The sequence below is a fragment of the Nymphaea colorata genome, chromosome 2 (genome assembly GCF_008831285.2).
Source record: "Nymphaea colorata isolate Beijing-Zhang1983 chromosome 2, ASM883128v2, whole genome shotgun sequence".
Lineage (NCBI taxonomy): Eukaryota > Viridiplantae > Streptophyta > Magnoliopsida > Nymphaeales > Nymphaeaceae > Nymphaea > Nymphaea colorata.
This window is the reverse complement of record NC_045139.1, coordinates 18,181,314-18,208,967: the sequence shown is the minus strand read 5'-3', so window position 1 is coordinate 18,208,967 and position 27,654 is coordinate 18,181,314. Positions and strand designations below refer to the sequence as shown.

The 27,654-nt window shown below is 37.4% G+C and overlaps 3 protein-coding genes across 5 annotated transcripts; 2 read left to right on the top strand and 1 right to left on the bottom strand.

The window, feature by feature from the left end:
- The first annotated feature begins 27 nt into the window (after nt 1–27).
- On the top strand, nt 28–6,883 carry LOC116246698 (uncharacterized). Its single transcript, XM_031618520.2, has 8 exons — nt 28–303; nt 2,144–2,242; nt 2,765–3,116; nt 3,769–3,903; nt 5,088–5,170; nt 5,352–5,457; nt 5,673–5,800; nt 6,400–6,883. The coding sequence occupies exons 1-8, from the start codon at nt 152–154 to the stop codon at nt 6,443–6,445; spliced, it is 1,101 nt and encodes a 366-aa protein (XP_031474380.1). The 5' UTR covers nt 28–151; the 3' UTR covers nt 6,446–6,883.
- Nucleotides 6,884–12,821: 5,938 nt separating this feature from the next.
- LOC116247051 (NAC domain-containing protein 86-like) lies at nt 12,822–19,446 on the top strand. 2 transcript variants are annotated; one of them, XM_031618998.2, is made up of 6 exons: nt 12,822–13,201; nt 14,545–14,822; nt 15,038–15,406; nt 16,381–16,908; nt 18,342–18,414; nt 18,666–19,446. In XM_031618998.2, exons 1-6 carry the CDS (start codon nt 13,045–13,047, stop codon nt 19,277–19,279), a joined length of 2,019 nt encoding a protein of 672 aa, XP_031474858.1. In that variant the 5' UTR covers nt 12,822–13,044; the 3' UTR covers nt 19,280–19,446. The 2 variants fall into 2 exon arrangements, with proteins under 2 accessions (XP_031474858.1, XP_049931745.1); XM_050075788.1 differs by having other exon boundaries at nt 18,817–18,995.
- Nucleotides 19,447–21,840: 2,394 nt separating this feature from the next.
- On the bottom strand, nt 21,841–27,141 carry LOC116247052 (NAC domain-containing protein 86-like). 2 transcript variants are annotated; one of them, XM_031618999.2, is made up of 3 exons: nt 26,921–27,141; nt 25,351–25,628; nt 21,841–22,403 (listed from the first exon to the last, which is right to left on the bottom strand). In XM_031618999.2, the coding sequence occupies exons 1-3, from the start codon at nt 27,075–27,077 to the stop codon at nt 22,113–22,115; spliced, it is 726 nt and encodes a 241-aa protein (XP_031474859.1). In that variant the 5' UTR covers nt 27,078–27,141; the 3' UTR covers nt 21,841–22,112. The 2 variants fall into 2 exon arrangements, with proteins under 2 accessions (XP_031474859.1, XP_031474860.1); XM_031619000.2 differs by having other exon boundaries at nt 21,841–22,383.
- Nucleotides 27,142–27,654: the final 513 nt, after the last annotated feature.

The window sequence follows — 27,654 nt, the reverse complement described above, 5'->3', positions numbered from 1 at the left end:
CAAAGGTGAGAATAACGGGTCGAGTCGATCATGGATCATCCGATCAAAACCGACTCCTTTGCATCCATGGCCTGATGAAGCGGGAGTCCAACGCTGCGAAAATCGAACCGCCCAAGCGGAAGAAAAAGAAGACGAAGAAGGGGAATCCTGAATGGCTGGAGGACTGCAGAAATCGGCCGTTCTTTACCACTATCCATGTCCGGACGGTGCATTTGCCGCACTTGCTGCTCATCTTTACTTCTCCTCCTTTGGGGACGACTACCCTGTTCTGTTCTTCCCAAATACGGTCTATAAACCTCTAAGGTGTCGCTCTACATCTCATGCTCGTCTTTTTTTATTGTTAGGCTGTCTCTTTCTTCAGATTTCCCCCTTTTTTTTGTTTCTTTTTTACCATGTGAAGGTTTTCAGTGCTGTAGTTCAAATTAGCTTGATGGGTTTCCGGAACTTCAAACTTTGGTACATGATATGATGTTTGAAATTGGATAACGAGATTTGAGAGGAAAGAAAGACGGAAACGTTTAGTATATACTGAGCTTGCAACAATGAAGCTACTGAGCTGCTATTGATCTTGGTATGATGCAGCGACACGCCATAGTGGCATTTTTGAACCATCAATGATGAATTCATGTAGATAACTGTGAAAAGGGTAAGTTAAGCTCAGCGTCGATTCAGAGCGTCTGGATAAGGATTCTGTTCGAATATATGGTTTCTAAGCAAAAGGTTCCAGAGCAGATGGGCTTGCAATCGAATTATATTTCTTAGCGATTATGTACCTCGGAAGAAGCATATATTTATTTTGCCGCATTTAGCACTAATTTTGGTGGCATACTTCGTTTTGTTCGCTGTGGTAAAGCGGCTTAAGATGTCAGACAGTTGCAATTTCAGTTATACCAATACAATACTCGTGCACAACTTGCTTCAGAATGGAAATACATTGAAGTGAAAAATGAAAAGTTTTGAAACTTTTCTCAATTACGTTATGAAATACATCACCCATTCCTATCAGCATTTCTGAAAGATACTATTTTGATTAGAATTTTGAATTCTTTTAGCACGTCCCTGAAAATTTGAAATGAGATCGTCAATGTCTATCACCCATGTCTGTTGATACCGGCGTTCAGTTTTTCATCTAATACACCACAGTCTCCGATTCTAGCTGCTTAATGTTCTGTCAAGCATTAGCAATGAAGAATTATACTTCATGAGTTAGGTACATGCAGTTCATGATCAATGTATTCTCAAGTACATTGGACCAACATGAACTAATTGCGATAGTCAGATGAAGTAAAGAAGCTTTCTTTAGAAATGAAACGCCATAATATTTCATTTTGGAGGGCGACTCTTTTGGTTTGCTTCACAAGAGTACGTAACTCTCTCCCATTGTGGTGAGAGAGAAGAAAGAAGCAAATGCATGATCTTGTATAGTTTGAGTTAAAAGATGTTATTTGTTACTGTGCATCTGACAGCTGCTGAAATCCTGGAACTAGGGATCACTTGTCTGCAAGACTAGCTTGATGAACAGCTACACCACCCAAATGCTATTTTAACATGCTTACGTGATAATGGCTAGCATACCCATGTTAGTACGCAGTTTTTAGACACAAGTATGCCAGACCAACTGGGTGAATTTTGTATTGGGTCTGGGTCAGATCCTGTTCAATCCAAAATTTTAAACAATGAGTATATTTTTGTGATGGTGATGGTTTTATTATAGACATTTTACTTTAATTTAATGGAATTGTATGTATGAATTGTTAAACTTATAACTATGTTGTTTTTATGCATTATTTATTAACTTATGATTCGATCAATTTTGTGTCTCACTATATATATATATATATATATATATATATATATATATATGCCCTACCATATTTTGTACCCGCATTTTTTAAAATTGCGGTGTCCAAACCCATATTGCTATGCCTATACCCACCTATGTGACACCACTCAGATATGAGTTTAATCAGTTTTATGTCCTTTTCGTTCCAATTACTACCTTATTTGGTTTTTTACATGTGACTGTGCAATCTATCTCAGCAGTGTGTGTAGCTCCATCTTCAATTTGATCATTTTGTATCCATCTTTTGACATGTCAATACAGACAACTAACAAGCAAAAGCATTTGTGTCTCTTCTTTCAGGATTGATGACCTTCCCTTAGGTGATATTGATGATGTTTACCTCCTTGACTTTGTTGGTCCACCTGGTTTTGTCAAGGATGTCTCTTCAAAAGTCCGAAGGTTGTTTCGTTTCCTTGTTATTCTTATTTTTAGCTTTGTTCTTGTATATGACAAGGCATATATTCTAAATATATATAAAGGAATTGGATTTATTTGTAGAAAATGCAAAAATGACCCTAGACGAGGGCACTTGTCAACCCGTGTCACTGAATTCTTGAAGACCTAAGATTTCTATTGTTGACTTTGGCTTTGCATGCTAATAATTGACTGTGGCTCTTTGAAATTGTAAACACTGAGGATGTGATGCATATGATAGGTAAGATTTTGCATGTGCTATGGGATTGTTATCAAACTGCAGCTCAATCATCTCACTTTCACCACAGCAGATTGATTTGATGCTCCCCAAACTAGTCCTGTTTTGTCCATATGTAAGATTAAAATGTCATGCAGTTTGACTTTTTAGCCTGATACTGGATTGGCAAACTATCCATGATATGATGGCAAAAGCTTCCATTTTTTTGTTAGTTGCTGCTGTTTTCACTATGCGATTGACATGATGAAATGACCTATTTGTTTGTGCAGAGTTATCATATTAGATCATCATAAGACAGCACTTGAGATGTTCAGTAAAGATGATACCTTCTCGCAGAACATTATTAAGGTCATAGACATGGAAAGAAGTGGCGCAACAATTGCTTTTGACTTCTTCATTGAGAAGCTTCACGAAAGATACAAAGGCAGCCTTTCCCCTGATACATATCTTGTGAAGATGTTTCCAGAGACTGAACTTAGTAGGGTTACTCAGCTTTTCAAGTATATTGAAGATGCAGACCTTTGGAGATGGGCTCTTCCAGATAGTAAAGCATTTTCCAGTGGGTTGAAAGATATCAATCTTGAATATAACTATAGGCTGAACCCAAATTTGTTTGGACAGGTTATTTAACTTTCTGAAGTTCAAAATGCATTTGTAGATAATGTTCACTTGTATTTGGATGTTCTTCACATGGACTTGGTAGGAGACATCAAAGGATCTCTGGGACTCATTATTTAACAATTGACTGATATAGGGTTCTCATTTTCAAGGCTTAGTTATGTGTAGATGAAATGAGGAACTCCAGTGATAATAGTCATTGTGCTATTCACGTATAATATGTGCAGCATTCATCACCTTGTATTTGAGCATTGAAGATCTACTAATCGAAACAATAGGAAAATATTCTTGCCCCTTGAAGAGGACCAGAAGATATAGACCTGAGTAGCTGACAGAGAGATTGTAGCATGTTGAAGATATGCTAAAATGGACCATCACAATGATAGGAAAATAGAGTATCAAGTCATAGTCGTTGGCACTTAGTTGCATTAGAATTAAGAAGAGTCAAAATATACTGTAAATTGGTTGCATAGACTATAAACTGTTTTATGTTTTTTTACTTATTTTACCATGTTCAGATAACCTGATTTTCTTCTGAAATAAATGAATTGGATTTGAAAGTTCGTAGTTTTGGTTGATACTCTTAGACCTTGAGAAATGAAGTTGTGCAAAACTTGCTGATGCTATTTTTCCTTCAAAACACCATTTTTGGCAGTTGCTATCACTGGATCCTTCAGATATAATCTGCCAAGGCAAGATAAGCTTATTACACAGACAAAAGTTAATTGATGAGGCTCTTCAATCCTCATATGAAATCTCACTAGGAAAAGGGCTACATGGGAATTGCTTGGTATGTGCCTTCATTTCCTTTTTCACATAATATTTCTTTTGGATGTGATGGTTATTAAACTATTATTATGCTTGTTCATGAGCTTGTATTGGTATCCAGTAAAACTTTAGTACTTTCATATGTGACGTGAAAACCCATATTGACATTAAATTTGATCTTTATGAATTTTGGGTTTGCAGCGGTAGAGATGATGCAGTGCATTAGAAAAGAGATAGATTAATGAAGGCAAAATGGACAGGGGAAACATACTAATAAGTAATAAGAATACCACTAACATAGGAACATACAAATAGGAGTACAACTAGCATACTATCGAGTATCAACCAAGATGGTCCAAACTGAAAATCTGAATGAGAAACATGGTCTTGAATGGAGTTCTGACCAGGAGCATGATTCTTGACTTGACTACATAATAGGACCCCTCTCTCTCTTTTCCTCTCTCGATATATATATATATATATATATATATATATATATATTCACCTGGTTTTTGCTAAATGTACATAAGGTGCAGGTTTGAGTAGGAAGTGTGGCTACTGGGACAGATTGTATGATTCAAGGATTTAGATTTGAATGTTCAATGCATTGGCATGAAGCAGCTTGTTTACTGAGACAGATTTAAATTGAAAAAATTGGATGTGTGCATGACAAATTGGGATTGTTAACAAAATGTGCAATTTATGAATCCCATCACATGGGACAAATTCTAGTATAATGGGCAACTGAATGTAACTCGGACTGTTACCGGTGCCTATAACAAATATAATATTGTTTTTTTTGCAGTACCAAGTTCATTTGATTCAACTTGCTGTTGTGAGATCCATCTTTTATTTATATCCGAATAATCTTGTAGGTTTTTTTCCATTGTTTCCAAATGCGAACATGAATGCAATATCTGGCAGGAAGTTCAAGCATATTCTTATATAAATCAGTCACTGAATTTTCATATTTATTTTCTTATTCAATTTGTTGGTAAGTTCTAATTGTTGAGTTAAGATATTTGTTTGGTTCATGACAAACAGCAGTTGTTTTGTGTATTTATTTGTTTTTTTTGTGTTTTGTATTTTTATTTCTTGATTGCAAAACTAAGTCGCTTGATATTGTTGCTGCATATGTTACATATGGCAAAGCATTCTTCACTGCAGATAATACTGACTCTATTTGCATCTTGCTGTTGCTTATAGGCTGTCAATGCTGACTCTATTTCAAATTTGAGGAGTGAGCTTGGGAATCAGCTGGCTGTCAAAAGCTCTGTTATGAAATTGAGGTACTTCTTCCAGCATTGGCCCTATTTTCGATTAGGTCTTCGACATGTCAATCTTTGGCTGCTTTATCAAAATGTAAATTGTTACCAAACTAGCTCATTCATTTGGCTGACTTGGCATCTGCAAATTTTGAGTCCACTAATCCTTTTTGCCTGATTGTTTGGTGTTTCTATACATATACAGGGGAATTGGTGCAGTTGTTTACGGAGTCCCAGAACTGGAGGATGGGCACTTGCTGAAGATAAGCCTTAGGAGTGTGGGTTCAGAAGACACAACAGTCATATCACAGGTTGGTCATATCTTTATGGTTTCTCATTTGCTGGTATTGGTAACCATTATCTGTATTTTGTAACATTGAAAAGACTGTTAGTTTGCTAAGAAGGTTGTTCTCAGATGTTTTGCAAATATACCATTCCAGATAGTTGATAATCTGTACTTCTTGGTCCGGTTAAGAAATCACATTTCATGTCTAAAATTTAATGATTTTACTTGTGCTGCATCCAGAAATATGGAGGTGGTGGTCATCGGAATGCAAGCTCATTCATGTTGAAAGCAGATGAGTTTGAAAGATGGAAGGTGCATCCAGTGGCTAAATTCAGGCCTTCAGTTTCCAAATGTTCTCTCTTATACCGGTAAAATTTCTAACTTTTATGGAACAGCACGAAAAATGTAATCATAGAGAGCAGGCACCAGAAAAATAAGAAGAGCAATGGGGATAGGAAACAAATAGCAGATGTAGTCTCTTGTGGAACAAGGTTAATTATGTTGTATAACACCATGTAGAGAAGCTCATTTGTCATTTTTTTTATGCTAATATAGGTTTTTGTGAAATTATGTTGCATAACACCATGCAAAAAACCTCACTTGTCAAATTTTTGATGCTAGTAGAAGTTTTTTGCTGGTCTTAATCTATTCAAAATGTGATACTAGAATAGTTTTTGCTGATCTTATTCATTCCAGGACATGAGCAACCTCTCTCTCTCTCTCTGGTTAACAAAATGGAGGAATATCCCGTTTTTGTGATAATCATCACAGCTTATAAAAATATATTGTAAGATGGGATATTCTTCCATTCTTGTAATCACATTTTTTGTAGGATTTCCCATCTTATAGTCACTACAACTTATAGAATACCAACTTGTCCGTGACATGCTTGCAATATTGTCTAGTGATGTTTCAAATGTTTAAACATTAGCGTTCTTGTACTGTGCTTATGTTCCACTTGTTGCAGTTGTCTTGTGATTGCGTGCACTTATTGGAGCAAAGTCTTCCTGTAATCTTTTAAACTTCATGGCTTGTCTCTTCTTCAGCACAAGGACAAAGTTATCTCTGGTTACACAAAAAATCTGCTCTGTTGTTCTAAGTAGTTTTCAGGGTTGCACCTATCTTGTCATTGTCGACCGTCCTGTAAAATAAGATCCAGATTTGGTGTTGAGGAAAGGTTCAACCTGCAATGGGGTCAGGTCTGTAGGCCATGATTGTTATAAGGAGTTGGGTGTAGTTTACCAAATTTGTACCAAATCAGGGTTTTGTCTTTGTAAGTCTTATAGAGTTCAAGTATGGTTGTTTCTTCCTTTGGTCAGGATGGGTGTGGATCCTGGTCTAATCTCTTCCCTCTGACCTTTGTCGAGGCATTCACATGCCTACCATGTTGGGGGTCTGAACCATGCGTCTGTTTGTCCTTTTCAAATGAAAAAGTTGTTTTTGCTCACTAACACAGTGTAAAACCCCAAGGCTATGACCCCGACCCCTAACCAGCCGCTGACCTAACGAGCTATGCCAAACTTAGAATGCATGGCCTTGAGCTTCCTTTGGATTATCCTTGGAATAAAAAAAAAAAAGATAAATTGGGAAGCTTTTACTAGGGGTGAATTTTAAGGCTTTCTTAAAGAGGCAATGAGGTAAGTGGGACATATAATCTCGAAGTTGGATGTCTTCTAGACAACAAAGAAGATGAAGGTAGGGGCACTGAGCCGTTCACTTTTCTCCTTTTCTGAAACTCCTGGTTGTGCTGGTTTAACCTGTCATACATGTGAATCCTCATCATCAATAGGATGAGATCACTTTGAGCTCCATGACAGAGATCTTAAAAGTTGACAAACTGTAATATGCAGTTAAACTGTAGAAAGAATTGAGGAAATTACAAGCAGGCATTAGGTGTTGTCTTTCACTTATTTTGGATAATCTCTTGGGCTGCTTTCAATAACAAGTGCCATACACTTAACCTTTTTATCAATCTAGAACTTTGATAAAATATTTCCATTTCAAAGAGAGTTGGAACACGTTATTTTCATTTCTAATGGTGGTCGTCACAAAGTTTTAGATAGCTTATGGAAGCTTCTAGAATTGAATGCGCCCTCAATGCTGTCCATCAAGCATGTAACGATGCCCGCATGCATGCATCACGAATCGTGCGTCATCCAGGTGTTTATTGCCTTCTCCAGTTAAGCATGACTTGCGAGGATGGAAAGCATCATCATCATCATCATCATCATAATCACATGAATCAAATGCATGTGGGTTCCCAAGGGCCCTTACCTCCTTGCCTTCAATCACATGGCTAAGGTGAATATGCCCTTGTATAAATTCCTTCCCCACAAGTCCCAATGAACTCACAAGACAAGGAATAAAGAGGGGGTTGGAAAGTAAGGAACCTTGCCGCTTTATACTTTGCTCTTTATGTGCGCATTGCATTGGACCACCAACTGGGTTACTGCAGCCTGAATCTACTGGACAACTATAACGCCTAGCAGAACTATGACAGCCTGAATCTAAGGAAGCTAGTTCCTCCCTTTTTTAATATTTTAAACTTCTTTTGACGTTAATTTCCCTACATTATACGCTAAATAAGATTAATCGTGTTTTATGTAGAGCAGCTTTCTAGTTAAACTTTAAGCATGAGGTCACCATTACATTGGGCTACTTGCTTTTTTTCACAGATATAGCTTAGGCGACCTCGCCTTGGTGCCCTTCGTAACTCCTTTATCACCACATGCTCTGTGTTTGTGGTGGTAGATTGGGCTTGTTCATGCTTACCTTTGGCTTTGAACAATAAGGTCAAATTAATTTTGTTTGTTGGGAACATGCTAGGAAAGCACAGCGATATGAATATCTCGAGCATCTTTACTTGTTTATTAAGAGAATCTCAAAGAAAAAAATTTATATATAATAAGATCTGGAATGTATAAAAGTTTAGCAAATGAATAAGGAGATACTATACTTTTTTTTTTTGTTGGTACGTTACCAACGGATTGAAACTGTGGGGTTCCCTTTGTTCTTTCTTTTAAACGTCCATGTTGTTTTTAGCATAATATCGTCAAATGGAAGATGAAGAAAGTGGCTAATGATGATGATCATTAGTGCTTTATGGGCTTGAAAACTTATAGCAGGTCATTTCATAGGTATTAGGCTTGAAATGACTCTAAGCGAATGGAAATGACTTGTGACCGATTGGATGCACCACATGGCTGTTTTCAATTTTCATTTCAAATAGACTATGAATCAAAGTATGTAGTAGTATAAGTTAAACATAAAGATTTTGCAAACAATTAGCATATACCAATTACGAAAGATTCTTCCATATGTTTGATGTAAAGCTGTTTTCTAATATTTTTCATGATTGTCTTACACATAAACAATCAAAATGGGAGTTAATATAATCACCAATAGATATATTTTTCCGACGGAATCTTAGTTCTTTAACCTCAATTTATCACTTTCAACCATTTCCAACGCAATAACCGAGCCCACAACTCTAAAAGATTAATCCATCATTAATGCGTATTCCTAATTCTTATGCTTCATCATAAGAACCAGATGGTAGAAATCACAAATTGCTTTAAATGAGTGACTTGGCAGATTAAATGTCCTGCTCACCAATTTGATGTACCTCAAATATAATGTATAAAGTTGCGAGTTTACGATGGGTTTGAATCAGTATGAAATGGATTCTCATTAAGATATTCAAGCCAAGTTTTATCTGCTCACGTGGATACATAAAGTCCCTGTTCTCCTGATGAATTTCTCTTGTCAAGCGTAAGAATTAGGTTTAGGTTCAATTAAGTTCCAGGGAAAATTATTTCTATTTCAAATGAGATGAAAATTTTAGACCGTGTAGGTTGAGTAAACAGGAGGAGTATTTCATCATACTGCCTAACAATAGAGCCGAATCTCTAGAGTACCATGCCTGCTTTCTGCTTCAACTTGTATATTAGTGCTTTTCTTTTGTAGCATAAGAGACTGTCTATTGTGTCAATCAGTCTCGGCCCTGTCTGCCCTTGTACCGACCCATGCATTCATAATATAAACTTGTGTTAGCTTTCAACAATGTAGTCTAACACGATCATACACCATCGAGAAACTTTGTGTGACAAAAAAATGTAAATTGAGAAGCTTAGAAAGCATTTTTTTCTCATGAGTCGAAGAAATTTAGCGATGAAACTTTTTAAAGAACACGCAGCACAGCAGGAGTTGGGCTGCGCGCATATTTATAAACTTGCTTTAGATTTATCACAACCCTGTTAGAGTTCACCATTTTTCTAGTGGAAAATAGCTCTTTTAAAGAGGAAATGTATTTGTCATCCACCACCCTTTTGGACAAAATAAATTTATGCACACCACATTGTGAAATACCGATCGAGTCGTCCGTATGAAGTAAGCTAATTCAGATGTATGTTCATATCTATTGAATTTACGTATTGCATGAACCATGTTCGTGGCATTAATTTACATAAACTCAGCATACTCAATTTTCATATTACTCTACATGGTTCTTGCGTAGCTTTGGCTCGAGCTTGGTTCCATATATCTTCTACTCCGAACTTTCTTGCATAAGCGGTACAAGTTTCGAATACCTTTAGTTTGTTAATTTCCAGCTCCATCAGTTACCACAGTATTCTCCCTCTCCCTCTCCCTCCCTCTTTCTCTCTCTAAACTAATTTAAATTTAGGATAAGCGCTGCATGGGCGTGTAAGATACTGCCACTTGTAGGTTCTTGAAGCAGGTTACAACACATGTTGGCATGTGTAGGCAATTGCCCATACAGTCCAATAAAAGTCCTTTGCTCAACTCCAAATTTTTACATACTTAAATATAAAATGCCCTTAAAATGTATGGTAAGTTTCTCTCAACCAATTATGTCTAGCTCCGCTAGTGTCTTTGACATTCAAAGGGATTCAACGTACCAAAGTGCATCAACATTCTTTTTTTTTTATGGGTTGTTTGGTAACAATAACAGTATATTACTATTTCATGTACCTACCCCAAAAGATTGGTATAAACTTATAAAACATTTTAACTTAGTGTTTCATAAATTTATCTTAATCTTTTGAGAAGATACATGAAACAAATCTTTTGAGAAGATACATGAAACAGTAACATACTATTATTGTTAGCAAATAACTCCTATATAACATGAGCTGGTGGTAAAAAAGGCTTGTGTCATGCAAGAGGCGGGGTCGAACCCGATGCGCCCTCAGATATTGTCGCCACACGCGAACAAAACGGAGTATAATTGAATCGCACTTAGGTGGGTTTGGGTGGGCAAAAGGGATATACGTGAAGTAAGTAGTTAGGTTTTCCTCCATGCATTTGTAGAGAGAGAGAGAGGATGTGTTGTTCATTCTTTTATCTCCTAAAAATTGGAAAGTATGGATTGATTGGTGGAAGGTGCTTTTCTGAAGTCGGTACCTCGATTCGTAGCTTTCTTAAAAAAAATAATTACTTGGCACTTCCCGTCTCATTTTAATATTAGATAAAAGATAAACAAAGTTGCTGTTTAGAATCTTACACATTTGAATAATACTCACTGCCTTACCCTCGTTTGAAGCCAAATACAGAAATTCTTTTTCCACGTTAAGCCTCCTCCGCAGCCAGGTGGGTCCAGCGGTGCACCCACCGAGCAGATACTCCCCTCCTCTCATTAATTTAAAGGGTTAAACTTTTTCCTCTTTTCAATTTACAGTCGCTGTTCGAATTAGCCCAAGCTAATTTCATTGCTTAAGCGAAAAGTAGGGATGGAAGTGTCAATAGCTGTAAGGTAAGGGTGCACATGAAAAAAAAAAACCATCACTTTTTAAAGCATAATGGGAAAAGGCCGTCGGTTGATTGGCAACAAGCCGAGAATTAAGAAAACATGAGCCCGGCCGTTTTCTGGGATTAAGACCCAAAATGTTAAAACTTTGGATCTTAATAATATCATGCAAAATTCTGAAACATAAACTAAACTCGAAAATGCTACACCCTTAGGAGCGATTTATTTTAAAAGCGTAAATTAATTCAAATTTTCTTTGTAGGACTCCGCATACAAGTAAAGATATCAACCATAGTAGTTTTGTTCAAGCAGTGGCTTACATACTGGTATATACATATGCTTGGCTTATATATATATATATATATATATATATATATATGTGTGTGTCGAAGAGCTTAAACATTAGCGATTAACTAATTGTGACATCATAAAGACTATCTTTGTCTTGTGTGCATAAAACAGGAAGGTTAAAAAAAAAAAAGTTGCCCTTCGCTTGTTCTGTTCAAGTGCTGCCATGCACAAAAAGGAAAAGTGCACATGTTGTCACCGTCAGAGTTATAATGGGCATTTGATTTTCCTCCTCATTCATTTAAAGAAGTTGGCATCAACGAGCAGTTTCTCTGATAATCGTAAAGCAAGAATAAGCACGAAAAAGGAAAAAGCACCAAAGTGCGTTGATAAGAAAATAAAGAAAAAGAGAAGAAAACAAGAAATGCAAGTAGCCGCAAGTTGCTTTCAGCGATTTGGACTGCCCATATGTTTTCTTCTTATGCCACATGTGAAAAGTCAGTTCTGTCTCATTTTCATCACTGCAGATTATATATATATATATATATATATATATATATATATATATATATATATATATAATTAAAATTGGTTAGTTCCCTCTATGGTCAAATATATATTTTTTGTGTGTTTTTAAAAACGATCATAAAAAGTGCATTGACGACAACAATTGCATGACTATGGTTTTTTAATGACAGAATGCATTTTATTTTTGTGATGTTTTTTAATGACACAAAATAGACCCGTAAAGACAACCAGTCAAGTGTTCACGTTCAAGAGAGAACGAAGGGTACGTGGAAAGGGACAGTGTGGGACCGGAGGGAGGGGTCTCTGCCAACTAGGCGGGTCCCACCGGAGGGGCCCAACGGCCCTTCGGAGGTCGGCGTGGTGGCGAGGTCGGCCTCCTTTCTGCTCACTCTTTGCGGTGAGGAAGAAGGATCCCGTTCTTTGTGCTAAACCAATAGTTACACGCCACGTCCTCAACAATCAGAGGCCGGTGTTTGCGGGACCCGCTTCACCACTTGCAGTAAGAAAAGAAAAAACAAGAGAAAGAAGCAAAGGCAATTTGAATCCATGAGCTGAATAAACAGAAAAAAAAACAAAAACAAAATAAACATTCCGTTGTTCAACTGTTCACATGAAAAAGCAAAGGAGAGAAAATAAATGTTCAAAATAATTGGTAGTTAAGTTGGAAAGCAGGAAAATAAATGTTCAGAGGAAGGAGAAAAAGTTGGGTTGGCGATGGCGAATGACCTTTTTTCTCTCTCGCTTTTTATATAAATCAGCCTACCTTCTCCTTCTCTCTCCCTCTCCTATTCTTCACATAACAAACAACATAATTCGTTTACAACGAGTCGAAGCTTCGTCCCCTTCACACCTTCCCCATCTTCCTCTCTCCCAAAGGCATCCTCTCTCTCTCTCTCTCTCTCTTCCCTTGTGCTAAGCAATTAGATCCTTGATAATTGCAGATTTTTTTGTTTGGGTGAGCATTGGGAGATTCAAGAGAAATCCGCCGCTTTCTCTCGCTGCAACCGTCAGAACGTGTGAGCGCAATTCATGGCACCAGTCACCCTTCCTCCTGGCTTCCGCTTCCATCCGACTGATGAAGAGCTGGTGGCTTTTTATCTTAAGAGGAAGATTCATGGCCTCAAGATCGAGCTCGAGATCATCCCCGAAGTCGACCTCTACAAATGCGAACCCTGGGATTTGCCAGGTAACCACTTCATCCACCATAATCTTCTTCTTAATTGTGTTCATGCACAAACCGATGGTAGCCAGGCAGACTCCTGCCTGATTGTTGCGCGGCAGAGCCTCCTGGTTCTCGAGCTGTCGGCTGCCTTCAACTTGAAAGTCCTAACTTCGATTCAGTATGATAAACAAAGTGCCTGGGCCAACACGAGCTTCTGTGATGATTTCTTGAGGTCAAAAGAAAAAAAGCTCCTTAGCAGTTACCACGATCACCTTAGTTGGTCGTCTTCAAGAAATTGGATTTCAAATGATGAATTCACATAATGAGAATGTGGTGCAACGTAATTACACAAAAATCGTGTCATTACACTAGAAAATCAAATATTGCTGTATTTAAATAGTTTTCAATTATATAATCATGCAGAAGACATCTCCAAGATTCTGAAACATACAAGTCTATACTTAGTTTGGTTTATTAATTATTCACATAGCTATTAAGACAGTGTAACCTACAACTAAGTTTCTACACATGATATTAAACGTTAATATCAATGTGTTATGTACAGATTAAAAAAACCCCATTTAAGTATGAAAATACATTTAGAATTTTCGCTTTTTTGGGGTGTGGGGAAGTTAAATTTTTGGTCCGCTCTGAGTCCTAGAGGTGTTTGAATGCTTTTTCTTTTGCCGCTTCTATTCGCGGAAGATGAATAGTTTGGGGTTGCTTGGGATATGATCAGATGATAGATTCACTACTTTCAAGAAAACAAAAGAGGAACCAATAATTAAATTGGTATAAGGTAACTTTTTTATCTTCTTGGTCTTAAAGACATCTAAGGGAAAAAAAGGCTTATGCCTGCAACTTTGAAAGTTGCAACTCCAAAACCAAAAAACTCGTCAAAGCAAAGTGCATGCATCCTAGCCCGTCGTAGCTACCCTTAGGCCTCCCTATCTCTATCCATATACATATTAAAAAATTGGCAGGTACGAAACCCTAAAATACCATATTCATAAGGAATAGTCTTAGCCGTTCATCTTTTTAAGATTGGTGGTTGAAAAAAAAGCAATAAAATCAAGTAGTTAACCAATATAATGATTAAAATATCTTACCTCACATTTTTCCTTTATTTTTTAAAAGGTGGATGATTCATCTGGTTATTATGGGTTTCTTACCTACCAATCTCTCTCTCAAGGCTCCAATCAAACTATAACTTAAATTGCTTTGTGCAGAAACTGCATTCTCACAGTCCAGTAATCTCCAGCAGAATGAATGTTTGTAACCTGAAAAGTTACATGCATCTTAAAGGAAACATTTTTCGATCATGTTGGTGTTGATTTATTTTGATTGGGTTGTTATGAATGTATCAGAGAAGTCGTTCCTGCCGAGCAGAGATCTTGAGTGGTACTTCTTCAGCCCAAGGGATCGGAAGTACCCGAACGGGTCGAGGACGAACCGGGCGACACAGGCTGGGTACTGGAAGGCGACCGGGAAGGATCGGAAGGTGAACTCCCAAATGCGAGCAGTGGGGATGAAGAAGACGCTGGTCTACTACAGAGGCAGAGCCCCTCACGGTGCACGAACAGACTGGGTCATGCATGAGTACCGTCTCGATGAAAAGGAATGTGTCGGCGTCTCGGGGATGCAGGTCTCCTCTCCGTCTTTCTCATTTTTTGTACATGTATGAGCAGGTTACTTCCTTTTTAGATTATTTGAAGATCGACTGTTGGCTCAAAAAAAGTTCCAGTGATCAGTCTATTACATTATTGATTCAAATTCTCATATTTGTTGTAGCAGTTCAGTGACCTAATATTCTACATTCTTGGGTTTTCTTCTTGTTCTTGGGTTGGACATGATGACCAGGACGCCTACGCACTGTGTCGAGTGTTCAAGAAGAATGGAAATGGCCCTAAGCCTGTTGGAGATCAGTATGGCTCAGCTCTGAACCCCAGCTCCTCTGCGTGGACTGCCAACGATCACTCATCGACATTAGAGGTGTCTGAGGAAAGGGGAGACGACGTCGAGAGCCGGAACTACCGCGGCTTTGCTGCTGATTCCTCCTCCTCCGAGTTGATTCATGGAAGGCCTGCACAATTGTATGGCAACTGCCAGAGGAGCTACAATGCCATGGAGGGTGGTTGGATGCAGTTCCTCTCTGATGAGGTGGTCAGTCCGCCCACCCCAACATTTGGTGGATATAGAAGCGACCTCCATGGCCACCTTGAATCCAAGGTAAAGCTCACCTCACTGGTACCTGATTTTTATTTTGTTTTGTTGTTTTTTTTTTCATGGGAAATTTTATGAAGTAGTAATGAATGAGTTTTTCTTTCATTATAATTTATAACGTTAATATTTATTTGTGTATCTTGTGGTCAAAAGGCTGAGGATGAGTACTTAACAAGTACTTAGATTGCCACCCCACAAGAACCAATGTTCTTCAACTTTTTAGGCGTTATAATAAACAAAGCATGCTTAGTTCTTGCTTTTCTTAAGAATATATTCTGTAGTTAATTCTATAAGAAAGCTTTTATGCTAGCTGTAGAGTATGTATTGTATTATGAGAAACATTTTGATGATATCTATGCAACATCAAATGGGTGACATGCAAATGGATGGGATTTGAATTAAATCACAAAGTACGTGCCTTTAAAATAAACAAATAAATCGTATGTTGATTATTTTTGCATTAGCTTGTTTAACTAATACTAATAATTCATGTTTAACTATACCCAAACTATCATTTTTATTATTGAATATTTGTGCATTAACGCTACAAAAGTTAATTTAAGCAAGATAAACATCGCTGTGCTTGCAAATTTGTGTATATTTATCATGTTGTAAATGGTAAAATAGCAATTTTCCACCCACCGAAGAATTTACATGACAAAAACAAACTTACGAATTTTTTTCCGTTAACCATGGAAAAAATTATGTGCATTACAATAATATAATAAAACAGCCAGATGTGCTTTTACTTGTTGCTATTTCCAAGGTGCGCTTTTGAGTAGAAGTTCCCATACAGGGTTTAGATCTAACCACGGTAAAAACCCTAACAGCATGTTTGACCTATTTGCAACTGTTTAAAATATCAAAAGCTATACAAAACAGGCACCCAAAAGTATGATCTCAAAGTACGTAGCGTTAAAATTACAGTAAGCCTATTAGCTAATTTGTCCACGTCCATTCTCTTCTCTAAATTTGTGCAGGCGGAAATAGCAATCGAATGTGCACGCCTACAGCATCGCTTCTCGTTACCACCTTTAAACGTTGAAGAACTTCCACCAATAGACATCACCCACATGAAATTTCCAGATATCGGGATATTCCAGGAACATGATATTGATCAAACCAACAACACTAGCTGCCAGAATGAAGCAAATATCCTGCAAGAAATATTGTCCATGGCTTCTACTTCACATGAGATGACATCCTTACCTAGTTACTCTGATCTATGGGTGGGAAACTACCCAAATTTAGATGAAATAGTTCCTCCAAGTGACTCACAGAAGTTCATGAATGAAATCATAGATGGGAAATTCGAGACAATGACTAACCTAAGCACTCAAGGGTGGACGTCGAGTTTTTTGGAAGACGTGCCCATCCAAGAAGAGCAGGTGAGATTGGTAGAAATTTCAAAAATGGAAGAGACTCAGGATTGCTGTATCCAAGCTAGAAACGACGGATTGTTTGACTGCAGAGACGACGGCAACAGAGTGCTAGATGTAGAACCCGAGGTAAGTGCACTTTCTTTTACCTCTTTGTGCTTCTTAAGTCCCACTTGTTTCCGATGAATCTTCCTCCTTATGGGTGAAAATGGCTTTTACATGAAATATTCGTTTGTGCATAATTATTTTGCTCTTCATACGAAATGCACATAAACCCATCTAACAAAATTGATGCTTAAAGCTAACCAGTGATTGCAGAATTACTTCGGTGGCAAAGGAACATTGGTACCATTGATCCCCTTCGTAGAACATAGCCACTTTTCACGAGAACAATCTGTCCATTCTAACAATCACCACTCCAATAGCGAAAGTCGACTGCTTTTTGATAGACAGAGGATGTATCAATTGAAACGAGGATCACGTACTTTGTTTCCTTTATAAGTGCAGTTGGCATCCTGACAGAGACTCACCTGCACTTACTTTAGTACTTCCTTGGTGGAGAAGAGTAAGTGTATATATTAATTGGTGTGACTGCTCCTCCTTTTTGGGGCCATCCGATTATGATCACGAAAGCAGACTTCTTTCACTGGAAAACTAGGATTGCTCTTGTTGGTGCTGGAGCAAAAAAACACTACTGTTGAAGGAAAATCAACGCTATTCCCTCTAATTAACGATGAACTAAACATTCCCACCAATGGGATGTCAAAGCCTCAATATACATTAGGAGAACTTTTTCTCCCACCAAGATGAATGTGTCACATGAAAGATACATGCCTGTTTCATAAATATAGCTTAAGATAACTGTTGGCATCTCCAACAATTAGGAGCTGTGTTTTTGATGATTTTGACTGATAAGATGAAGCGCCCATTGGCTGCCATTCACTTGAATATATGTCGGCAGCGCACTAGTGATTTGGCATATCATCGCTTCTACTCTTTTGGATATAAAGTTGACTTTGACGTGACAACAACCACTCTTTCTCTCTCTCTCTCTGAATGCACCATGATAGATGAATCTTGAGCACAGATCATGACATGTAATATTTCCACCTGTGAAAGCTCAGGAGAATCATGAAATATTTAATGGTAGGACCAGGTCATGTTCCATATTTGATGGACAAAAACTACTACATATGAAAATGTTGGATACCCAATTTATGTAGGAAGAAGAAAAGCAAAGTTGGTGAAAGTAAAGACAAAAATGAAAAGAAAAAAAAAAGGGAGGAATCCTATGTTAGCTTATGACGCGGCGAACCCTAGCCATGCAACCACCAAACTTTATCTTGGCCGTCCAAGTCTTCGACCTTCTGCTGCGTCTACCAAACTGACGGCTAGGATGAAAGTGATGTAACTTCAATGATCTGGTTATCATTTCATCGTTCAGCTGATGGGTGCAGGCATGCATGCGAACACACAACACACAGAGTGCCTGCAATGTAGACCCAATAGCTTTTCACTATTCTAAATTTGGTCCTTTTGGTACTCATTGATCCTTTATGTAGGTTACTGTAGAGGAGCAGGAGACAGTAGGCATGGAGAGCAACACAAGCAATGTGCACCAATACGAAGATAATGGTGAGTTTCTGATTTTGTCACTACATTTCGTGTTATATTTCAATACTCGGGTCGATTACCCGAGTTGAGAACTGCCTCCTTCTGTGGAAACCTGGAGGAAGACTACTCGTGTACTCGATCAAAGTGGAACTTTTCAGGCTGTTGTAGTCGTTGCTTGATAGAACATATAAATAATGTTTTACACTCTTTGAAGAAAATATAGTGCATGAACAGTTGTTTTCTGAGACACTACTGTCACTAATTTTCTTCAGGTGAGGCAAGCCAACTCCATCAGTTCCCACACAATGATCAAGATTCCTCCTTGAATGAATACTCTGATAGGTTTTTAGTTGAGGATAGAGATGGGATCTTTGAGGTGTTTGAAGATGTGAAAGTGACCCATGCTCTCTTCATCTCGAGCAGACATCAGGCCCAAACTTTTTTCCACAAAGTGGCGCCATCAAGCATAGTCAGTGTTCACTTGGATGTGGCAGGACCCATAGATAAAATGACTGCAAAGATAGAGACTCAGGCAGCGAGCGCTCCTGAAACCAGAACCATATTGGGAAAGAAAGGCTTCTCATTTTTCAACAAATTTGGTGGATTTATGAGAGACAAGATCAGGGGTTCATTCAGGAAGACGAATGGAAGGATGAGCTCCCTCATGAACATGCTTGGCGTTGTCTTAGTTTCCTTTGTAGGCTATGGCGAGGCATCACCAAAGAAGGACGCTGCGAAGGAAACGAGTAAAAAGATCGCTGGTTCTCTTAAGAAAAAAAATATTGGCGGGTTGTTCTTTGATGGGCATTTTTCTTTGCTCACGCTGGTGCTGGCTCTCAAGGCCTTCTGCTTGTATCATTACTTGACATTGATATTCTCTCGTTGAGTAGGTTTTTTTCTCTTCATGTACCATAAGGGAGATGTTGATCCTGTAACTGGGGCTTGCAAATTTAGGCCTCCTATTCTGTCTTTTAGGAAGAATAAACAATCTACAATTGTAGATATTTGTTGTATAACTATCTAACAAAGACAAATATTTTATGGAAATGTCGATTCGTGGAGAGTACTATTTAACAAATGTAGTTGTGCATGATCATTGATTTGTATTCCGACATTCTTCAAAAGCAGAGCAAATATATATGCCGAAAAGGAATCCTCAAAAGGATATGAGTTGTTTTTCTCTTCAAGATTACTCAGCCGATTAACTAAATCGTGGATAACCAATCTTTCTTTAAGCAATGATCATCTGAAGAAAGAAGTGCGCGCTTTACGAACGACTAGATATAAACACTATTCTCTTCTTTACCATATTGCGATATGCTAGATACTGTGCATGGCACTGCTTATGACAACCGGCTCCACATGTTGGTTTAACTCTTTGAGATATTCAAGAATGCCAACCTATGGTAGACCCCTGTGTGTGTGTGCATGTGCTCTATGCACGTACGTACGAGTGTGTTAGACTGAGACTTTATATTCCTATGCATATATTGCACATTTAAGACAGTAATTAAGTCAACTTTGGATAATCAAAACCAATTAGGCTTGAGTAATTTGCAGGATCAGTAATTGCTGCTAATATTCCTGCTAGGGTTGGAAATAGAGCTGTAATTCCTGGTACAAGAACAGGTAGTCTAGAGAATCAAGGAAAGGATCATCATCTTCACCAAACATACTCAAAGTATATTTATAGAAAGATATAAAGGTCTTGATTCGTAGACATGGAATCTTTTGCAGCTTGCGATATGTAGGAGCGAGGAAGAAGGTAAATATTTCAATAAATTAATGTGGGAAAGTTAAGAGACTAGCAGAACATGTAGGAAAATATATGAGTAAAGATGCAGTGGGCCAAGAGCAAGAGATGTGATTCTGTGGTAAATTAATGTCATAGAAAGTTCGAAAAACTCATATTTTTTTCCCAAGAAGAAGACCAAAGTTTTCTCTGCGTACATCTTTTTGTAACAATATTTATAAAAAAAATCTTACATGCATATATCAGAACAGAATCTACCAATTTGAACGTCAAATCAACCTTGCTTAACAATGACACATACCAAGTTCACATTGAAAAGCAACCTTTATGGCAGGTTAAGATGCAGCTGTCAATTAATGGAGAAATGCTTCTGCCTCACATCTAGGGATACAAATGGCTCGAATCCACGGTTAATTAAAGTTTTGCATTCTTTGACCGTTTCGGGTCCACGTCTACATGTATCTGAGGCCGACTTGAGTATCATCCTTCTGCATCCGCAACTTACAGAAACTACACAAAGCCGCCCTCCAAATGTCAGTCTACAAATAACATGAAAAGTAGCTTATTCTTTTCTTCATAAGCTGTTCTTCAGGTAAAGTGCCGACCAAGGCATGGTTTCTTGAGTTAATTTTTCATATATGGTCAAATATATCGTGTATCAATATTATACAGTGAGGAATTTCTTGGATATAATACAGCAAGCTTATATATCTAGGGAATATCTCGGAAAAATTTCGGCAATTTTTTTTTTTAAAAAATAAAGCATTTAATAAATCATAAAATTTATAAAAATAATAATAATACAAAAAACACATATAATACGCATTTTTTCACTTTTTTATTTTCTATTGTTTTTCTAAAAAAATGCTTTTAATTGCTGGTTTTGTACATTTGACTTATTTGTCAAGTATCATACCCATTTTTTTCGAATAATACGAGTTTTGTGTGACAATAGTACAAACATGCATGACTCATTGTTGGCTTTTGTCTGTAGATCTAGATGCTTCGTATACACCCGATAATTAAAGTAGTTGCTTTTCTCGTTTTTATCAGGGAAAAGTATGCATTCTTTTGAGCGGTTTTTCTTATGCAAAGGTGCTAAGGAGGAAAATTATGTAGCTTTAAGCTTAACTTTTTCATAGTAATGGCAGCATTAATTATCTGAAATTGAATCAGAGAAGAAGTGCATAATGTACTGTTGCAGTCTTAATTCTACAGTCCCTTTGTGGTCTGTGAGATAGTATTTCTGGACTGAAAATGGAGTTGGCAGACGCCAACATTTCAATCCCATTGGCAATATGCCTGCAAATAAAGTCAATATTGAAAGTAATCTTATATCTTTTGCTTTTCTTTTGTCAGAAATATGCCTTCAGTGGTTATATTGTCCAAGAATAGAGAGGACAGGACTTGACAGATGGATTAAAGCAGTGCTATGTATCTGCTCTTAATTAGAGGATTTCATAAGATATTCTATTCTAGTCCTTTATGATCTATCGCTGCACTGTGTGGTCAAATCGCCCCTTAAATCTTAGAGCTTCTCTGTATTTATCACCAATCACACACTCGTTTTGAAAGGGAACCGCTTGATATATGGTTCCATGGATGTCACATTAATTACTAAGATGCATGATTGATATTATGAGCGGACACCACATACATGCGATCAGAGAGAGAGACAGAGAGAGAGAGAGAGAGAGAGAGAGATGTCTTTATTACATAATGTTAATAAGAAGACGAGGAAGAGGCAGGTAAATACACTCCCAAATACAGAAAATTAGCCAATATTAATACACAAAGCCAGGAAAAAAAAAAGAAAATGCAACAAAAGGTAGGGAAAAAAAGAAAGAAAAAAAATAATTGGTTCCCTTTTAACAACGGGGATTGTAAACAAGAATACTTAATTTACAGTAGATATGAAATAATCCACGGCAGACACCTCATATGTTAATTAGAGCTCAACTTCATCTTAGGCGTCGATGCCTGTCACGCGCGAAGAGCACCAGGCATCCTCCATGATGAACTCCATCCATGCATCATCATCCTTGTCATCATCCACATCGACACATGATGATGACCCTTCTGGCATCTGATCAGGAGACATGATCTCGTGCTCTGCCATTGTTGCTGACGTTGCTGCTGTTGTTGCCGCCACTGTAAAACTCTGATGGTCTATCAAATTTATGCTGCATTGCCCTTGTTCTTCCATGTCCACGCACACTGCGTTCTTCTTGAATACTCTACACAATGCATACGAGTCCTTCAAAAAAGAAAAAGGAAAAAAAAAATCTGTCAAATAAAATCCTAGTTTCAAAATTTTCAATTCTCAAAGAACAGAAAACCTTTATTTTTTCAGAAGAAGTTGCAACCCAGGTTCTTGCATGTAAGCAGATGGATCAGAATCGCCCCAACTGTTCGTCACCTTTCTATCAGTTTCTAGCACGACCCACTTAAATCTACTGAATGGAGATGGCGGCAAAACATTGCTGTTTTTCTTTGAAAAAGAAAAAAAGGTACGTGCTAACACAAAAAAAATAAAATAAAATAAAAGAGATGGCATCTCACTGTTGAGAATCTAAAACCCCAAGAAAATGTCCTACTTTCAATCTTTTTAAACTTATAAATTTGGCTTTATATTTTAAATTTTTGTTGTAAATAATTAGCAACAGGATGGTGAGAAAAAAATTAATGTTTCGTTTTTCAATATCTCAGTAGATTTTTGATGGGAGCATTTAACCTTTTAAAAGTCATATTTGGGTGGGCCATTTACAGTAGTAGGTGAAAGTTGTGGTAATGAATTGGGGTCTTTCCTTATGTAAATTGCCTTTTTCTGCATGCCCCAACTTATCTTCTGAAGGAAAAAAAGGTAACGTGCATGGAATGCTAAGACATGGAAAAAATGGTATAATCTTCTTTCACATTCGAACTAAATACGGCTCAATAATTTATATATACAAAACTGATCTCATCTACCCTTTTTTTTTCCTGCCGTTATCATATAGTTAAGAATGTCAACTGAGATCTCCTGCAGATCACAGTTCTTGTTTATATATAGCTCTTAACTTATAATTTTGCATTAATTATCAGGGAGACGATCGAATGCCACAGGCGGAGGCGGTAGGTTAAATCACAGCAATAAGATACCATTTTGTTGTGCCGTGAAAGGCCAAACGTTCCACAGAATGAGCCTGGATGTAACCCTTTCTGTTCTGCTACCTTGAAAAATAAAAAAAAAGGCTCGAATTTTACGTAGAAGTAAGGAAAAGTTTTATTACTGCAGAAGTAAAAAAAAAAAAAAAACATTTTTTAAAAAAAATTGGCACATTAAAAGACATTTTGAAAGGAGAAGTTCTAGAAAGATCCATCGTATCGGAAGTACTGTACTCGCCGATGAGATGGAGAATAAAATAAAGGGATAAAGCTGGGGCGGTGGGCAAGGCCATGCACGCTCCGCATGCTTACGTAGCTTCTCGAACAGTAAAAGGTAGGTTCCCAAACTACCCTCGCCTGCCCCCAACAACAAAAAAAAAAAACAATTATAAATAACAATATATAATAAGTAACGAAATGATCAGAGCGAAAAAAATAAAAAGTCTTTTTGATATTATAATGAAAATAATTTTTATCGTTTTGACCTTGAAGAGAAAAAAAGACTAAAATCTCGTGATTTTAGATGGTAATGAGACAACTGAAGGGAAATAATATCAGCACGGTATGAACATTGTACATTATTTCTACCAACATAAGCAAATGACGGAATGAAGACTTGTATCAATATAAATAACAGTAATAATAAATTACCAACTTTGCTCCTAAGGTTTTTGATATATAAAATATCAGGATCCTAGAGTTAAAAGACCTAAGCAGTCAAAATTAGCTACCAGTTTGATAACTTGGGCACATGCTGGAGAAAGCAAGCTGTTGGCTATAAACATGCAACTTTTCCAAAGGAAAAAGAGTCCATATTGTTTCGTTTAGTATTCAAACTTTGATCCCCAAAAGATCGTTTTCAAGTTCAAAAATCAAAATAAAAGCGCACGCGTTCTTCAAGCGCAGAATCGAAAGCATGTATATATCTCCACCTGCCGTCTCCAGCGTCAATATATATATCATCATGACCTAAATTATATATTTCAACTACACCTCGCATGCAAGAGGCTAAAGAGGTTAGTAATATATATATATATATATACACACACACGAATTGAAAAGGCTTTGCATTCCAAAAAAGGGATAGACAGAGAAACAGTATAAAGGATTTAATTAAGAAAAAAGCAGAAAATTGCATGACTATTTTTTATGAAGATGACGTAAAAAAGCAGGTCGTTGTGTATATAAAGTAATGGATAATCTAATAAAAGCACCACTTGCTTTTATTAGAATAGGAAGCAAAACCCACGCTTGAACATTTTATTTAGATTCAGTTAGCAAGCCACTTGAATATCGAATTATCAAATAGTCAGGTAGGTAAAGAACGATAAGCCATGAGCGAAGCTCTTTCTATAGTGTAAAATTCCAGAAAATTAATGCAAATATGTGACATAGAAACTGCGAAATTCAACACTATTTGGATGCATGTGGGACCGAAGTCCAGGTCAAAAGATTTCCACGGTAGAGTTTTATATGAAAAAAAGTGTTTAACATAAACTTTTCTAGTCTTCACGTATAAGATCTTGTTAATTTCCTTTTTCCTTGAAAAGAACAGGTGTTTTTGATCGTCTAACCTTTTCTTTTAGAAGAAGAAAAGCCTTTATTGATCATTCGGAAAGAATGGAGGCACTTACATTCCTACTGCAATGGGATAATTCTTGGGATGAGTTATTTTCATTCTTCGGACGACGTGTGTTCTTTCAATCTTAAGCCAAAATTATCAAAGATCATTGTTAGGGAATTAATGAGCGGCTTTTGCTAAATTACGTCACGGTAGTTAATTCGCACACTCATTTTCATCTTTTTCTTTTCATTAATTGACCATGTACGATTCATCATTAGTGCTATTGCAATTTAGAAATCGACCAAAATTAAGATTTGTAAGTAAGATAGTAGAGTTGATTTTTATTATGGCATTCCACTTGTGACGATAAAATGCATATAATTACATGACATTGTGAGATAATAGATTTAATTTTGAGAAACCGTCAAAAAGGACACACATTTAAAATTTTGGCGATAAGTGAATGGGTGTTAATGAAAAGGGAGTTGTGGACCTGGATGCCTGGTGAGTCCTCGCACTCCTTGTCATCAAGTCGGTACTCGTGCATGACCCAGTCGGTGCGCAGACCCTGAGGGGCACGCCCCCTGTAGTAGACCAGTGTCTTCTTCATCCCGATCGCCCGGTTCTGATAGTTTACTCGCCGGTCCTTGCCCGTGGATTTCCAGTACCCCGCTCGGGTTGCCCGGTTCGTCCGGAACCCGTTTGGATACTTTCGGTCCCTCGGTCCAAAGAAGTACCACTCCGGGTCCCTGCTAGGCAAAAATGATTTCTCTGCACATTGAAAATGAAAACTTTAATAATATGAAAAAACTAATTCAGAGTAATCGATTTTTTTTTTATTTTGACTATGGTCTATTACAGTTGCTTCATTTAGCTACATTATCCGTTTGTAGTGTTATTCACTTCGTTGAGTGAATTAGTAGTTTTTGTTTGTAATGTACATTGTTAGCACTAAAATAGAAAGAAATTGCTTCCTGATGGTGTTATTATAGTAACAATTTGTTATTGTTTCATGAATTTATCTCAACTTTTAAGTTTACTAAACATAATTTACATGATTCTATGAATATGCTCCTCGTTACCAAACAGCGAATAATTGAAGGGTAATTGAAGGGTCAGTGAAAAGAAGAAAGAAAAAATTAGTTTACTACCCCATTGAAAGCTAGTGAAAGGAATGAGATCCAGGTCATGTTCTAAAAACCAGAGGGAGTTGTTTTTCCAGGAATGTTCGTTTAAAGAAAACAAAGGTCATATAATATGACGTTTAATTTCTCATTTTAAAAAAGGCCGGGAAGAAAAGATATTGGTCTTACTGCTAAGGTACAGCAAGAACAATGGCAGCCCTGAGAGGAGCTGCATTGGCATCAACAAGGAATGGAACATCCATTCAGAACAGTCTGAGGCGCGTCCGTGCTTGCCTCGCATTCTGCGGACGGCGAACCAAACGACAGGTAGGTTAGTAGAAATCCTCTAATTTGAAGTCTTAGAGAGTCGGTGATCAAATATTACTGGAGAGACTTTGCTGCCAGATAGAAAGAAAAAAAAAAATAGAGAAAATAATAGTTCTGCCCAGATCAAATCAAATCATCCGCAATAGAATATGCTGATGGTAATGGGATTTTAGCTTCGTTTTCTTAAAAGAACTCGACACAAGAAGTTTAACAAATTGAAATTACCACAAACAATATCACGTGTTTAAACAGTTTAACAATTTTTAATAAATCGCATTTATAATTCAGCATAAACAGGAAGCGACAGGGACAAAACAAACAGAGAAGATGTTAAAAGCATAGTTAGCTTCGTTACGACATATTAACAACGATTAACGATCAGTTTTATACGATTAGTTGTTAACAACAGTAGAAAAAGTGTATAAATATTTCTAATTATCACAATCGATGGCATATCTGAACTCAGTGATTAATTTGATGGGATCGGCCACTGCTCAACTATCGACCTACATGCATGGAAGCAGAACTCAACTGAGATCCTCTGTGGCTGTGTTTGCATACGATTATTAAAGTGGAAGGGATAAAAGAAGGGAAGAAAACAGAGAAAATGACCTGCCAACTCCCACGGCTCGCATTTATAGAGATCGACCTCAGGAATGATGTCAAGGTCGATTTTGATGCCATGGATCTTCCTCTTTAGGTAGTAGTTCACCAGCTCCTCGTCTGTTGGGTGGAACCTAAACCCTGGAGGTAAGCCAATGGGAGCCATGGCTTCAGAGACAGAGAGACACAGAGAAAGAGAGAGAGGGAGAGAGAGATGAGAGAGAGGTGGATGCTGCAGGTAGAGAGAGGCAGCGTGTTGGGAGTGAGATATATAGAAAAGCATGCAGGACAGAGAGAGACGTAGTTTTTATTCAATTTCTTTTCGGGAGGTCACGCTTTATCTCTTTTGCAGATTCTGTCAAGGAAACGTTCTCTGCAAGCCCGTTCTTTCTTCCATGATCGCGAGTTATTCCGGCGATCTCCTCTTGAAAGTTGTTTTTATTAACCAGTACAAAGGAAAAAGAGAAATTCTACCATTCATACATATATATAGATGAAGTAACACATCTTAAACTGGAAGGATATTGGAAATAAGAACCATGCAGGAGAGGAGAATTAGGAAATAGTGAAAAAAGAGATGGAGCAAAGTATGGGGCGTAAAGAGAACATCACAAGTCATAAGCAAAGGCTTTGAATTACTACAGTATCTTGGCCCTCTGCCCTCAGCAGTGACTAAGCTGAACCGTTTCATGTCTAAATGAGAACACACTTTCAGCCCTGACTTATTTTTTACATATATATAT

Coding starts and splice junctions, on each gene's coding strand:
- LOC116246698 (XM_031618520.2), top strand. CDS start 152: ATGGCTGGAGGACTGCAGAAATCGGCCGTTCTTTACCACTATCCATGT. Junction 2,243..2,764: donor GTCTCTTCAAAAGTCCGAAG/GTTGTTTCGTTT, acceptor TTGTTTGTGCAG/AGTTATCATATTAGATCATC. Junction 3,904..5,087: donor GGCTACATGGGAATTGCTTG/GTATGTGCCTTC, acceptor TGTTGCTTATAG/GCTGTCAATGCTGACTCTAT.
- LOC116247051 (XM_031618998.2), top strand. CDS start 13,045: ATGGCACCAGTCACCCTTCCTCCTGGCTTCCGCTTCCATCCGACTGAT. Junction 13,202..14,544: donor CGAACCCTGGGATTTGCCAG/GTAACCACTTCA, acceptor TGAATGTATCAG/AGAAGTCGTTCCTGCCGAGC. Junction 15,407..16,380: donor ATGGCCACCTTGAATCCAAG/GTAAAGCTCACC, acceptor AAATTTGTGCAG/GCGGAAATAGCAATCGAATG.
- LOC116247052 (XM_031618999.2), bottom strand. CDS start 27,077: ATGGCTCCCATTGGCTTACCTCCAGGGTTTAGGTTCCACCCAACAGAC. Junction 25,629..26,920: donor CGAGCCGTGGGAGTTGGCAG/GTCATTTTCTCT, acceptor TTCAATGTGCAG/AGAAATCATTTTTGCCTAGC. Junction 22,404..25,350: donor AGGACTCACCAGGCATCCAG/GTCCACAACTCC, acceptor TCTTTTTTGAAG/GACTCGTATGCATTGTGTAG.